The 15,017-nt window shown below is 48.7% G+C and overlaps 2 protein-coding genes across 20 annotated transcripts in view; both read right to left on the minus strand.

The window, feature by feature from the left end:
• Btbd16 (BTB domain containing 16) overlaps window positions 1–11,673 on the minus strand; it is a 53,243-nt gene extending 41,570 nt beyond the window's left edge. The window contains exons 1-3 of the mRNA XM_078019346.1: window positions 11,600–11,673; window positions 3,860–3,917; window positions 1,718–1,869 (exon numbers count right to left, since the gene is read on the minus strand). Coding sequence (XP_077875472.1) covers window positions 1,718–1,869; window positions 3,860–3,917; window positions 11,600–11,673 — 284 coding nt within the window. The remainder of the gene's footprint in view (window positions 1–1,717; window positions 1,870–3,859; window positions 3,918–11,599) is intronic.
• Window positions 11,674–13,821: 2,148 nt separating this feature from the next.
• The window catches only part of Tacc2 (transforming acidic coiled-coil containing protein 2), a 186,924-nt gene continuing 185,728 nt past the window's right edge, over window positions 13,822–15,017 (minus strand). For all 19 annotated transcript variants that reach the window (XM_078016276.1, XM_078018042.1, XM_078016882.1 and 16 more), the window contains one exon: window positions 13,822–14,360. In XM_078016276.1, coding sequence (XP_077872402.1) covers window positions 14,295–14,360 — 66 coding nt within the window. In that variant the 3' untranslated portion in view covers window positions 13,822–14,294. The remainder of the gene's footprint in view (window positions 14,361–15,017) is intronic.

Here is a 15,017-nt window from a genome sequence, read left to right on the forward strand (position 1 = left end):
CTAGGCTGGGAGCTCCCTCCCATGATGGAGAAAGGAAGGGGATCCTCCAAGTTTCTCAGGGACACATGGCCTCCTTGAGGAGTCTCACAGACCTGGGCTGGGTCCCAGTCCTTCTGTTTTCTGCCTGCAGCCTGGGACCAACCTGTGTCTCAATGCTTTCCTCATAAAATGGAGATGTCTAGGTGGCCAGAGGGCAAACGTCCGGGAGGCCGTGGCCACGTGCACTCAACTGACATTTGCTCTTCCGCTTCCTCTCCGACTCACACCCTCAGGCTCTCGGCCCACTCTCCTGGAACTGCTCTCTGGTAAACATCTAGGGGTCCCATTTTGACACCTTGCCCCTTGGTGTGACCTCCCTCCGCCCTTGGGATGGGCGTGGTATTGCAGGCCAGATGGGAGGAAAACATCAGGCAGGGTCACCAGCTGGGGAGCAGGGAGGGCTCTGGGCCCCCGTCCAGCACCATGACCCTTAGAGTCTTAGTGGGGTGGCCCTTCCCCTGGGCCCTGCCTGAGGAGTGCTTCGCCCATGCTGGATTTCTGGGTCCAGGTGACAGTGTGCGTCCACACATGCCACACCTCACCAGGGACTCTGCCTGACATGCACGTATTTGTGCCAAATGCTGTTCTGAACTCTTTCCTTGGATTATGCCATAATTCTCACTGCAACCCCATAAAACAGCATATCCTGTTTGCAGATAAAGAAACTAAGGCACAAAAGGATAAGGTTGTTTGAAAGGAAGCCAGCATTTCCCCCTCCCCCATGCCCCAGGCCCTGAGGAGGAGAGCAGGACGAGGAGTAGGAGAGCCAACTAGCGGTGTTGCAGCATCTCTGAGCACTGGTCTGAGGGTCCACAGCATTGTGGACACAGATGCAACCAGCTGGCCAGCTGGGCAACACCCAGGCATGGGCCTGCTCAGGACAGGACATAAATGGGAAGTTGGAAGCCCGTATCCCAGCTTTCTACCCGAGAGCCTTTACCAACCAGAAAACTAGATGGATCCAGCTCCTGTCCAAGCACACAGCACCCTCAAGTGGAAGAAGCCACAATTACAGCATCAGCAACAGGAACAGGGCTTGCTGTGGGATGGATGGAGGGTCTTGTGTTCAGGGGAGGGAGGGAAGTCTTGTGTACAACCAGGCTCCCCATTGGCCAGGGGGTCTGGAAGGGAAGGGAGGGAAGATGTGGCCACTAGCTCAGCAAACAGAGGGCAAGCAGGAATTGTGTGCCAGACTCTCCCCCAGGGGTGCAGCCCCTGCTCATCAGACTTGACCTTGAGCTCATGAGATAGGTACTGCCAGCCGGAGTGCATGGAATCCAACCAGGTGGAGGCACTAGGGAAATGAGGAGTTCCTTCTGCAACAGGTCCAGTGTGTTGTGGGGACAGGTATGAGAAGACTCAGAGCATGGAGGAGTGAAAGACCCTCTGGCTGCCGAGGGGCCATGAGATTGAGGGGAATCAACTGATGGGGTAGAAATGGGCATTTGTGAGAGGCGTCCAAACACTCAGCCACCAAGTTTGGTCAAGAAATTATTCAGTTCCTGGACGGTACATTTAGAATCTTGAGAGGGTCTCCAAGTTCCAGGTGCAAAAGAAAAGTCTAGAAAAAAATATTGTCAGCCTCTCTCTGCATTCTTGTCACCACCTTGCCAATGTGCCCATGACAACCCCTCCATCCAATCAGGGTGGCCCAACCACAGGTGCGGGTTCCCCCTACCTTTCTGGGTTCTTCAGAGTTTCCTCAATGTCTATGCCCAAAGCCTGGCACATCTGGGGGAGTGCCAGCAGGTCCCCGAAGAAAGGCTCCTGAGGCAGACGCCACCGGTTGGTTGAGCCGACAATCCGGCGCTCCAGCCGTGCTTTGTGTTGCTGGGTGATTAAAGAAAGAGAAAATCTTAACTTGCTGGGCAGGCCAGGGTTCCCAAATTGTACAGCAGGAAGAAAATCAAGGCAAACTTTAAATTGCTGGTTCATTTTCAAACATGCTACTATTTCTCATAGAGTCTCTTCTCAAGATAAGGATGCTGTCTGTATTCCATAGACCAAGGATCTAAAGCTACAAAGTTATTTGGAATTTAGGATTAAGGACAGGAGGGCCCAGAGGCCAAAGTTCAGGGGGAAAAATGGTTTCCTTCACAGGCTGCTCGGAAGAGTTCCCAAGTCATAGTGTTTGGCTTGAAGAACTGTTCTTTAAGTACCCTAATGTCATTCAGAGAGACTCTAAACTAAGGAGATCCTGGGCAGGGGCCTTTCTTTTTTAGCAGAATATACAAAACATAAAATGCATATTTGAAAAATATGAAACACATTATTCATTTTTTAAAGGGTACAACTCAGTGACATTTAGCACATTGATAATGTCACGTGACCATCACCACTACCAGTTCCAGAACTTTTTCATTGCCCCACAAAAGAAGCCCTGTACCCGGGAAGCTGTCACTCCTCTCTCCCCTCCCCGCCCTGGTGACCTCTAAGCTGCTTTCCGATTCCTCCTATTTGCCCGTTCTGGATATTGCGTGCATGTGGAGTCACGTGGTTCAAGGCCTTTGGAGTCTGGCTTCTTTCATTTAGCAGCATGATTTCCACACTGCCTTCCTTTTCTAGGCGGAATAACGGTGCACTATGTGGTATGCGGCATTTTGTTTATCTAGTCAGCGAAGGGACAGGGTTGTGCCTCCCCCTAGGGCTATTGGGAAGAGGCTGCTGTGCATATTCCTGGGTGAGCTGTTGCTGACCGCCCGTCTTCCGATTTTTATTTGTTTGTTGGATACCCAGGAGTGGAGCTGCAGGGTCACTTGGAATGGGGTCTGACTCAGAAATTTTCTTGAGGCTTCAGAAGAACTTCAGCTATTTCCTTAAGGGAGTGGGAGACCACCCACCATGAAAATCAACCTCAGACTCAAGACTCAAAGAAACCAAGCAATAAAAAAGCACCAGGAAAAACACATGAATGGACCTAAATAGTCCTAAGCCATCCAGGCACCAGGAGGGTGGTGGAGGGACTGCGGGCTGTGGAATGGAGACTCTGAGCGCAAATCTTTTTTTTGTGTGTGTGTGTGTGTGTGGTGCTGGGGTTTGAACCCAGGGTCTTGGGCATTTGAGGTGAGCACTCTACCAACTGAGCTATATCCCCAGCCCCTGAGCTCAAATCTTGTTATTGCCACTTGCTAGTTGTATGGCATTGGGAAAGTCACTTTGCTCTTTTTTGAGCCTCTCTTATCCTCATGTAAAGTGGAATCAGGTGGAATGGGAAGGATCTATGACAAAGATGATGATCATGGCAACATGGGATGATCATGACGAGGGTGATGATGATGGTGGTATGATGATGGTGTTGATAGTGGCGATGTTGGCGGTGGTGATGATGGGGGTGGTATGATGATGGTGTTGATGGTGGCGATGTTGGCGGTGGTGATGATGGTGGTGATTGTAGTGGTGGCAATGGTGATGTGGTGACGGTGGTGGTGGGGACAGTGATGGTAATGACGGTAGTGATGTTGATGGTGATAATGGTGACGGTGGTGATGATACCATCTTGCCTTCAGCGTTTTAAAAGGGATCAAGTAAAGATTGAGAAATATGCCTTAGCATAGCGCCTAAAATGTGGCGGGAGACTGAAAACTGGCTCGGGGTCCAGACGTAGTCCTGCTGTTGTGTGAGGCATGCACAGGGGTCAGTGCAGACAGTGGGCTGCTCTCTGCTTTCTGGGCGGAGCTGCCTGGACATGCTCTTCCCAGCAGAGTCAGCCCACAGAGCTGGAGGCCCTGGGAGGTGCCAGCCCTGAGGAAACCTGGCGATCCTGCTGAAACCCGGTGCCTCTCCTCACCATGACCTCCTCCTGTGAGGCTGATCCACTTACCGGATTCAACATCTTAATGAACGGTAGTGGAGATACACAGCAGGAAAGAGGTGAGCACCTGAAAGGCAAAAGAGCCAGATCTGAAATGTTCAGTAAATTTCCAAAGGGTCCTTCGAAATACTATGGGGGAAGTTGGCCTAAAGAATCTATATTTTGCCACAAAGTAATGAGTCAGTCTCAAATGTGTGTTATTTGTCAAATCAAGAGGATATCTGGTTTTTAAAGGCAGGCACAGGAGTAGACAGACAATTCTCTGCCATTGTGCTGGGAAAGTGACTCAGATATAGCAGCACAGGGACAGCCTAGGATTCTCTGCACTGCAAAGCTGAGGAGGACCAAAGGCCGACAACACACAGGCTGATTGTAAAATTTACTAAAGGAGTAATATTGTCATTTTTTTAAATATCTATTTTTTAGTTGTAAGTGAACACAATACCTTTATTTTATTTTTATGTGGTGCTGAGGATCGAACCCAATGCCTCACCCAGGTAGAGTCAGCGCTCTACCTCTGAGCCACAACCCAAGCCCTGGGTAATATTATTAATAGACCCAAACAACAGGTGTGGCCAGGGCTGTCCTGGACCCAGGGGACTTATGGCCAGCACAGCTTAGAGGGCTTGAAAGGGGATGAACAGAGGATTTCCCAACTGTCTTTCAAGGCAATTTGTTTGCATGCAACAGAAACCAATTTGGCCGGGTGCAGTGGTGCATGCCTGTCATCCCAGGGGCCTGGGAGGCTGAGACAGGAGGATCATGAGTTTAAAGCCAGCCTCAGCAAAAGTGAGGCACTAAACAACTCAGTGAGACCCCGTCTCTAAATAAAATACAAAATAGAGGGATGTGGCTCAGTGGTTGAGTGCCCCTGAGTTCAATTACCCCCCCCCTTTCCCCCCAAAACCTTGCAAGTCAAATCAGCCTGGGCTGGGGTGTCGCTCAGTGGTGGAGCAACTGCTTAGCAAGTGTGAGGCCCGAGGTGTGATTCCCAACACCATAAAAAAGATGTTTCCTTCATGGCTGGATTTCCACCTTGCACGGGAGGTTTCTCCCGTCCCCAGGGAATACAAAGCTGCTTCTCTCACCCCCTTCCCACCCAGGAGTTAGAATGGCCTGCAACTCGCTCTCTGAAAACCCCTCTCCAGCTTCCCATGTCCCTTGATATCAACCCAAGACCTCAATGTGGTGGAGAGGAATGGGAGAACAGAGGACAGCCTTCCACAGCAGGGCAGACCTGGTCTGCCCAGAATGAGACACGCCACCAGGGCTCCAGGATGGCAGGAACCCTTCGGCTGGGAGAGAGGGTTCTGGGGTTCGCCCGGAGCTCTCCCAGCCACTGCTCCCTTGGCAGGATACCCGGGAGCCTCAGGAGCTGATCTTGAACCAGGGTACCTCCATGGCCCAGAACGTGTGTGTTCTTTTCTCCCCCCACCAGGCAAGATGCCCTTAGTGGCTTCTGAGTCCCTCTGAGTAATGGCAGCCGCTCCTGGTGGCCCCTCAGCTCCCAGAGCCCCTGCTCTCCAGCCGGGAATCCCAGGCTCTTCTGCCAGCTGAGCCCAGCGTAGGCAGGACCCGGCCCTCCGAGCCCTCTCCGTCTCTAGAGCGGATAGAAGAACCAGTCCTACTTACGGTTGGGAGGCCCTCCGCCCAGCACCGGAGAGTTTACTGAGGAGATGTGTCCAGGGGAGGGACCCTCATGGCACTGTCTCTGAATTTCAGGAGGGCTGGCGGCTGGCCACTTCTGAGCCTGGATTCCGATAGCTCTGATGACATCTGGAGCTCACCCTTTTCTTCTTAGCTGGGCGGCTTGCCTTGGTTTCCTGGGGGCATTGCGGGCACCATGGCGACAGCAGGCAAGGTTCCAAGCACTTCCTGTTCTGGGTTCTGGTTTCAGCGCAGGACGGGGCGTACCCCAGGTTCTCAGAGGGGAACTGAAGTCCTCACTGTGAGCAAGGGCTTCTCACGGGGACTAACTGGGTCCCAGGTACCTCCTCCCCAGACTCCTCCTAGAGAAGCAGTGCCACTCCGTTCCCCTTAGAGCACCAGGATCTTCCTGGAGCCACCTGTGGCCACCTGGAGGAGTCTTTATAAAGGCTTCCCCAGTGTCAGCTGCAAATGAGGTTAGACTGCAGGTTCTCAGATCCCCCCTAGCTCTGACATTCTGGGGGACTCTAGCTTTCTGTATCCAGAAATGTTTTGATAAAAATACTTCAATAAAAATGGAGTTTTACAATAGTAAGAGCTCTGCCTAAGGGGTTGCTTTGTTGATGGGTAATTTTTCACTTTGTTCTCTCTGAGAACAAGAACTACCTAAAAGTCAAGGGCAAGACCAAGAGCTTTTGTGCCGGGGACCAGGGTGGAACCTTGCCGTGTCTTCAGTGACTTGGCTGGCAAAGCCTCTGCCCCCCAACCGAGGAACGCATCAGCCACATCCACCTCGAACCGGGTTGCAGCAAGCCCTAGGCATAGTAATAGGAACCTGAAATTGGGCAGATTGTGAGATCGGAGGATGGACTGCCTCCCAGGTTTCTTCTCAGCCTTTCCTGAGTTATGGAAATTACAAAGTAGCACAGGAGAGTAGCTTCTCTACCTGTAATTGTGTTCAAGAAAATAGGAAGCCCACATCACACACACACACACACACACACACACAAGAAAATATAAGACACTACATAGTTGGGAGGCAACTCTGAATTTACCTCTCTCCTTATCCTGCAATCCTGCCCGTCTTGATGCCCGAACTCTTCGCAGAGTAGTTGGTTACTCTGGAGGATTTGGTGGGTGGCTTCCCATCTCTGTCTTCTAGGAACCCCACAACTGAACGTGGCTCTTGGAAAGTGCTTGACAAATCCTCTAGAATTGGTTGATTGAATGTACTACTCAACAACTCTGCTTTTGCACGTGGATGGATGTTGTATGTGTGTGTGCATGCTTGTTCAGACATGTGTGTATGTGTGGGTGCATGTGTCCCTGTAGGTCCTGGTCCTGGTGCTAGTACACAGATGTCATTGTTGGCAATTGCATTCGTGCATTCATGAATGGGGTGGACTGGTTTCGAGCAGTGTCTTTGGGTGGTACATTGGATGTGGGGTTGGGGAATAAAATAGGAGGAGGTTTCGTGGTAGGCTATGACTGACCCTCGCAGCTGCTGCCATCTGGCTGAAGAACAATCGGTGCTCAGGGTTTTGTGTTTAGTGGCAGCAGCAGCAGCAGCTGGTGCCACAGTCAGACTTGAGGTGGGGTCCCAAGGAACCCACTGTCGCTCTCCTCTTCGACTAGCACTGTCAGAGAGGCCAGGAGAGGCAGGAGGGATGCACTTGGCAGGAGAACAGTATGGCAAGAGACTGGGGGCAGACACGGCTTTTGTTTTACATTTTAGATCCTGCCCACCCTCCCCTGGGTAACCAGCCTCCGACCTGCTGCCCGGCCTGCAAGAGCCAAGGGCCGGAGGCAGAGCCTGCCTTCCTGAGCCAGGCCCTGGGGCTCTCACACTTGAAAAACAAAGATTTGTTCATTTTTGTTTTTCCTTTTGCAAATGCAACTCACAAGTTCAGAGGCAAAATATATTGAAAAGAAAAATAATTCGAATTCCATGGCTAAAGTTAACCATCAATAGAATATCAATATTTTGTGTATGTTTACATAAATTTTAAAAGATGAGATTGTACTCTACTTTTTTCACCTGAGTTGTTCACTCAAAATATTACAAATGTCTTCCCCCACATTCTTCTTTTAATTCTAATCTGTTATAAATGACCAGCAGAATGCATTACAATTCATATGACACATATAGAACACAATTTTTCATATCGCTGGTTGTGTACAAAGTATATTCACCTCATCGTGTCTTCATACATGTACTTAGGGAGGTGATGTCCACCTCATTCCACCCTCTTTTCTACCCCCATTCCCTTCCCTTCCTCTCCAACTCCCTTCCCCTATCTAGAGTTCGTCTATTCCTCCCATGTTCCTCCTCCCAACGCCACTATGAATCAGCCTCCTTATATCAGAGAAAACATTTGGCATTTGGTTTCTTGGGATTGGCTAACTTCAATTAGCGTTATCTTTTCCATTTACCTGTAAATGCCATGATTTTATTCTCTTTTATTGCTGAGTAATATTCCATTGTGTATGTATACCACATTTTCTCTATTCATTCATCCACTGAAGGGCATCTAGGCTGGCTCCACAGTTTAGCTATTGTGACTTGTGCTGCAATAAATATTGATGTGGCTATGTCCCTGTAGTATGCTGTTTTTAAGTCCTTTGGGTATAGACCAAGGAGGGGGATAGCTGGGTCTGATGGTGGTTCCATTCCCAGTTTCCCAAGGAATCTCCATACTGCCTTCCATATTGGCTGCACCAATTTGCAGTCCCACCAGCAATGTTTGCCTTTTCCCCCACATCCTCGCTAACATTCTTGAGCATGATTGTTTATGGTGACATTGTTTCCTGGTGTGGAGCAGATGGTGGTTGGTGTAACCAGCCCCCTCTGCTGGACATCAGTGGTGGGTGCAGGCCCTGCAAGCAGGCAGGCTGAGTGTCTGCACAGGGGAACTGTAGCAGCGCACACCGACAGCCACATAGACACACACACACATGCTGCACCTTTCCTTTTAAAGTTTGGTCCTTTGCCCCCATCCTATCCCAATTCCAAGACCATGGTGTGTGTGTGTGTGTGTGTGTGTGTGTGTGTGTGTGTGTGTGTGTGTGTGTATGCAGTGTAGGGGTGTATCGTAGAAGAAGCCTGCGTAAGTGGACAGATCTGCTTTCTCTACGCTGCTTCTTCCTCTTCACCCAAAACTTTTCCCAGATAATTGCCCCTGGACTTGAGTAAATTTTCATGTAAGTTTTCAATTAAAAGTCTGTTGGAGGGCTGGGGTTGTAGCTCAGTGGTAGAGGGCTTGCCTCCCATGCATGAGGCCCTGAGTTCGATCCTCAGCGCCACATAAAAATAAGTAAATAAATAAAAATAAATATATTGTGTACATGTACAACTAAAAAAATGTTTTTAAAAAAAGAAGTTTGACGGAGCTGGGGTTGTGGCTTAGTGGTAGAGCCCTTACAAGTCACATGTGAGGCATTGGGTTTGATTCTCAGCATTGCATATAAAAAATAAATAAAATAAAGGTTTATTAACAACTAGAAAAAAATTTGTAAAGTTTGAAATACATTACCCAGGACTTTCTTGACATCCCCCCTGTGGGGACCACTTCTGGGGCACCCAGCTAAGCAGGTCCTTGGGCTCCCCCTACTGGCCACTGTAAGGAGTGTCTTTCTGCTTAGGGTGCCTTAGTCCTGATGGCTTCTACACAGAGAGCCTGGCCTTGGCTGGGCCCATCACTTCCTGCAGCATCTGAGCTCAGGGATCCAGGGCCTTAGTCCCACCCCTAGAGTTCTTAGCACATACATTCTCCACAGAACTTTCAGGAACTGAGCTGTAAGTCAAAGATAACAAATAAACATAAATGAAAATAGCTCTAGCACCTTTCTCTGAAAACTCTTACCTGGTGGTGCCCAGCATGCTCAGGATGTTCAATGACTAGACACCTGAGTCCAGTCCATGAGAGGGAAAGAGAAGAGCATAACGTACATCAGCATCCCAGCTACTGGGGTGGGGGGGGGATGTCCAAACAACTGCTTTCTATCTCACCTGACTTGGAGCATCAGTGAGGAGCTGGCACATTGGAGTTCCTAGGGGTCAAAAACAAAAGAGAACTCAATGTCTTGCTGTAGTGCTAAAACACCAGCAGCACTGCAGACGGACATAGGGAAAGAAAAGGCTGCAAACTCCTAAAAAAAAGCTGATGATCATTCCTGATTAAATGCACAAGCCCAGAAGAGATACACTTCCAGAGAAAGTTTGTGAGGCCCCCAGAATTAGTAGCCAGGCTGTTTGTTTCTTATGAATGTTTTTTTTCCTGTTTGAAAATAGTCTATAAAGACTGGAAGAGGTGGTTGTTTGTTAAAATAATAATAAAAAAAAACCAGCAATAAATAAATAAATAAAATAAGAAGGCACATGAAGAAACAGGGAATCATAGCTCAGTCAAAAGAATAAGTTTCAAAAACAGACCGTCAAGAAATGGAGATCCGTGAGTTACCCGACAAGGAATTAAAAATAACCATCTTATAGAAGTTCAATGTGTTATAAAAGAGCGCAAACAAAATCAGAAAAATGCTATATGAACAAAGTGAAAATATCAACAAAGATAGGAATCATAGAAAAGAACCAAGAAGAAATTCTGGAACTGAAGAATACAATAACTGGTTGAAAAAAATCCCTAAAGGAGTTGACTAACATATGTGATCAAACAGAAGAAAGATAGACTGTGGTGTGGCTCAGTGGTAGAGCACTTACCTAGCATGCGTGAGGCACTGGGTTCAATCCCTGGCATCATATAAAAATAAACAAACAAAATAAAAGGTATTGTGTCCGTCTACAACTAAAACTTTTAAAAAATTTTAAAAACAGAAGAAAGAATGTGTGAACTTTTTAAAAACAGGGCATTTGAAAATATTGAATTAGAGGAACAAAAAGAAACAAGAATGAAGAAAAGTGAAGAAATCCTAAGAGACTTATGTAAACCTTCCAGTAGACCAATACACTGGAGGAGGAGGAGACAAACAGCAGGAGGCAGAGAGCTCATAGGAGAAATTAATGCCTGAAATCCCCAAATATAAGGAAGGAAATAGAGATTCAAATTAAAAGTAGAATAGTGGTTGGTCACGGGGTAGGTTAGGAGGGACAGGGGATTGTTCAATGGATATGGAGTTTCAGTTTTGCAAGATGAGAAAGTTTCAGAAATCTGTTGTACAACAATTTGGTTATAGTTAATAATACCGTAATATACACTTAAAAAGGGTTAATATGGAAACCTGTTATGTGTTCCTGTACCAGAGTAGTAAGAATGTTAATGTTAGAAGAAACTGTTAAATATTAAAAAAAAAAAAAAAAAAAAAAAAAGGAAAGAAAAGAAACCTCAGCATCTTACCAGGATCTGGGGAAGGAGCAGTCCCAACATCATCCGTATTCTCTCTTTCCAGTGCCCTATGCAGAGCACTGTTTTTCTCTCCTGGAGTCAGCCATCTGGGATGCAGGTGTCTGCAGGGAATGCTCCTTGGTCCCTCAGATATCACACCTAAGGGGCTGAGGCCCGAAGTTGAATGGAAAAGAAACCCCCCAGGACCCCTGCCCCCATAAGTCATCAGGGACCCCTTCCATCTTTCCCTCCTGCTCTCATCCACATCTCTAACCTCAAAAAATAGTTTCAGCGTCTCAAGCCACCTTTAACTTGAGAGCCCGAGGGGAAGTGCCGAGCCGGAAAGAAATGTATTACAAGCTTCAAATGACGACTGACTTGGCAAGCTGAGGCTCCTAAGGCCCTGATAATCTCACAGCTGCGGGGGGACTGTCCAGCCGTCCCATCCACGAGCACACACGAGTCCACATGCCGACAGAAAGTAAGCAGAGGAGAAAAAGTGGCTGATCTCAACCCCGGTGGGCCCTAGAGGCCAGGCACTCCTCCCAACTGCACTTTGGGTAAGCAGAGATACAACACCGGGGTCCAGAGACGGTCAGTGGCCTGCCCTGAGCTCACAGCTAGAAGGTGGCAGGGCTGATGTGAGTTTTCCTCTCCATCTCCCTGCCAAACTGCCTATGAGGGAGCAGAGAAGGAAGAGGGCTGCTGTCTTTCCATGCCCACCTTCTCTTTGGGGTCTCCTGGTCTCCTACCTCTGTCTCACCTTGACACAGCCCTTAAAGGTTTTGAGGGAATCACGTTGATGGAAATACTCCATTTAGTGCCCCAGTAAAGCATGTTGACGGACAATGGGGGGCTGACGCGGCACTTCCTGAAGCATCCCAGAGACAGAGCCACCTCCCAGGGAGGGCCAGGCAGGTGAAGTAGTTGTGCTGAGGTCATGCGAGGCTGGCCACAGGCAGGAGAGCAGCGTGGGGGCCAATCACACTCCTCCCTGGGGGCGGGGGAGCAATACATATGGGTATAGCCTTAGTGGAAGGCTGTTTGGCAGTGGGCTGCCCAGACTTTAAAAATGTGCACATGCTTAAGGGGTCAGCTGGGCTGCCACCAAAAGTATAAAAATATATATATTAAAAAAAAGAAAAACAAAAATAAAAGTCCTGATCCTGAGAAAGAACAAAGCAGCCTCTGAAACCTGGAGCTGGCCTGGCACTCAATGCTGGGCCTTGACCATAATCAATGTCACAGATCATCAGCATCAGGCCACTAGGACTGTGGAGGGTCCAGAAAAAACAAGATCGACCCCTTGAAGTGTCTGAGCAGAATGTGAGCATCATCCAAACCACAAAAGGGAGCAAAGATCCTGGCTTTTCACATACGGCAGTTTTAGAGAGGACGCAATGAAACTCATTCTTAGACTTGCCTGTCTCCCTGACAGCATCCGACCAGGAGCACAGCCCACTACCCTAACCTCTCCCAAGAACCACCTAATCCCAGGCCAAAGCCCTCCCAAGACCCTCTTCCTGAGCTGCCTCCGGCGCCCGCTGGTGTGCGTCCTGCCTCACTGCAGAAAACCACGAACCCAAGCCGCTCAAGCCCAGCGAGGGGCTCCGGAGTCAAACCTAAAGGAGTAGATTCCTGGACTTGCAGGGCGAGGGCAGAACACCAAGCACCCTGCAAACGCACAGCCTCCGCAGGGGCTGGGCTAAGCACTGGGAATGCTGCGCTGCCCCTCAGCATTTACTGCTGTGACCGTTTACCAGAGGGCAGCTCATCGGGCTCCAGAGACGGCGTGGGACAAGTTAGAGGCAATGGGCCCTGGGGACTTGGGCTCACTGAAAGAGAATGACTACACATGGGCTGAAGGAAGACCAACAAGGGACAGGTCTGCCGCTGAGCTGAGCAGGTGAGCTTCGCCCACCTTGTAAGTCACAGAAGAGACCCCCGCCCCACCCACACCCCCATAGCTGAGGCTGCCAGGGGCCTTCCCTGTTGGGGGGGGGGGTGGGCCTCTGTGAAGAGAGCAGCCCAGAGCCACTGTGCCTAGAAGATGACAGGTGAGCTGAGGGCCGCTGGGGTGCCTGGGCCTCACCCCACATCCCACTGACATACAACGAGAGACAGCCATCTCCACATCCCTGCTATGGACGGGGCCTTATTTGGAAATAAATATATCGGCAGATAAAGCTGGATCTCAAGATGAGGTCGTTTTGAATTTGGAATGGGCTCTCAGTCCAGCGCCAGGTGTTGTCTAAGGAGGGAGAGGGAAACGCAGAAAGGAGAAACCATGCGATGTCAGGGGCAGAGGTCAAGCCAAGGGACAGCAAGGGCGGCCAGCAACCACTGGAAGCTCAGAGAGGCCCAGAGCAGATCCGCCTTCAGAGCCCTGGAGGGTCCAGTGTCACCAACGCTCTTGGAACTTCTGGCCTCTGGAACAGTGAGTGTCTGTGGTTGTAAGCTGCTGGACCTAGGAACAAACACACCCTTTCATCTGAACCCCTCTCCTCCTGTCCCTGACCCTCTGTCCCTGAGCAAGTGGGGAGTAGTGAAGAGTCTGACGGCTGGCAACTGATTAAATAAGCAGCTTAATTAGCTGCCTCCTGGTCACTGCCTGCTCTTTCCTAATCATTTAGAGGGGAATAGATGACGTGTCAGGGTTGATCTTTGCACATCAAGGGCCAGACAGGAAGAGTGACACAGCCCTTTACTTCCCAGACCCAATACAAGGAAATAGATTTTGCCTCCTAAGCCAGAGGCTTTGTAAAAACAAAAATCTAAGTTAATCCAATGCATCCACTTAATTATTTAAGTAGCAAGTCAATATTTCTCATTAGCTTCATCTTACAAACCCAGCCGTGATAATGAATGAGAATCAGTGGACAAAGAAATGAGCCCGAAGAAGAGCAAGAGGCCAAATCTGATATTATTTCACGAGGGCAAGAAAGGCTCAACCCCTTCCCAGAAAATAAATCGCAGCCACACTCATTGCCAAGATCCAAAGAAAAAAATTTATTTACAATAGAGAATTTTATTTGAAACATGCATTTTTTTTTTAAAACAAATCAGCAAGTGCAGATCAAGTTTACACTCCTTAAGGCAAGAGTCCCAATGCACGCTGTACATGTTCATATTAAATCAAACCTGCTCACCTGGGAATCTGTGTACAAAGGGCAAGACCAAGGTCAGCCATGTGTTCATTAGAGAATCAGACAATCTCCCTGATACAGGAACTCTGAGGTCAACTTGCTATGAATTATACTAGGAAAATGCAAACCAATAGCAAGAAATCCTGATAGTCTCCTTAGCACTGCATACAATCAAATCAACTTTATTCAGAAAGGAAATACAGTAGTGCATACGAAAAGTGAAAACAGAGCCTGTCCGTGTGGGTGGAAGGACGGCAGTGCGCCCACGGCCATATTGCACGTGATGGTCAAGTCCCAGCATTTGGTTCAAAGTTAGCTTTTTCCCATTTTGGCAATCAGTTCATCACAGATCTTGGTGAGCTCTTCTATCTCTTTATTCTGAAAATGAAGACAAGAATTAAGTTCTTGATGTTTGAAATCAAGCCATTCAGAAGATCACTGGACTCTTTGGGGCAATAGGGCTACCTAAAGCGGCAGGAGAAATAACTCAAAGGCAAACAATCTGAGTATACATCCCAGCTCTGGCTATGTGACCTTGGGCAAGGTACACAACCTCTCTGAACCTTGGTTTCCTTATCTTTAAAAGGTAACCCTTTTAAACATCTCTCTAAAAATTAAAAATGAGGCAAGAAATATAAAGTCCTTCTGGGTAAGTAGCCAGCACACAGTATGGACCTTGCCCCTCTATTTGCCTCTGACAGGTGGTCTGGGCTGAGCTCTTTGGAGGTTTACTTGAGAAATGGCCCAAGGCTGAAGCAATTCTACCTGGATGGAGAACACCAGCAATGTGTGGAAGATGCCCAGTAGGCTAAGTCAGTACCAGACTCGAATCCAGGGAATTTCATCTGTGTATTTTATGTCTAGAGCAAAAGGGAGCCTAGCAACCAAGGGGAAGGACAATGCTTGCCCGGGGCCATTAGCTGACAGAGTAGGGAGGAGCTGAGCACCCAAGTTCTTTCCCTGACCTCCCCTAGTGAAGTGAGTTGGTACTGCCCAGGGCAGAGGTCACTGCGCCTGACCCACAGGCTGCTCTGG

This window comes from Ictidomys tridecemlineatus, chromosome 1 (assembly GCF_052094955.1).
Source record: "Ictidomys tridecemlineatus isolate mIctTri1 chromosome 1, mIctTri1.hap1, whole genome shotgun sequence".
Lineage (NCBI taxonomy): Eukaryota > Metazoa > Chordata > Mammalia > Rodentia > Sciuridae > Ictidomys > Ictidomys tridecemlineatus.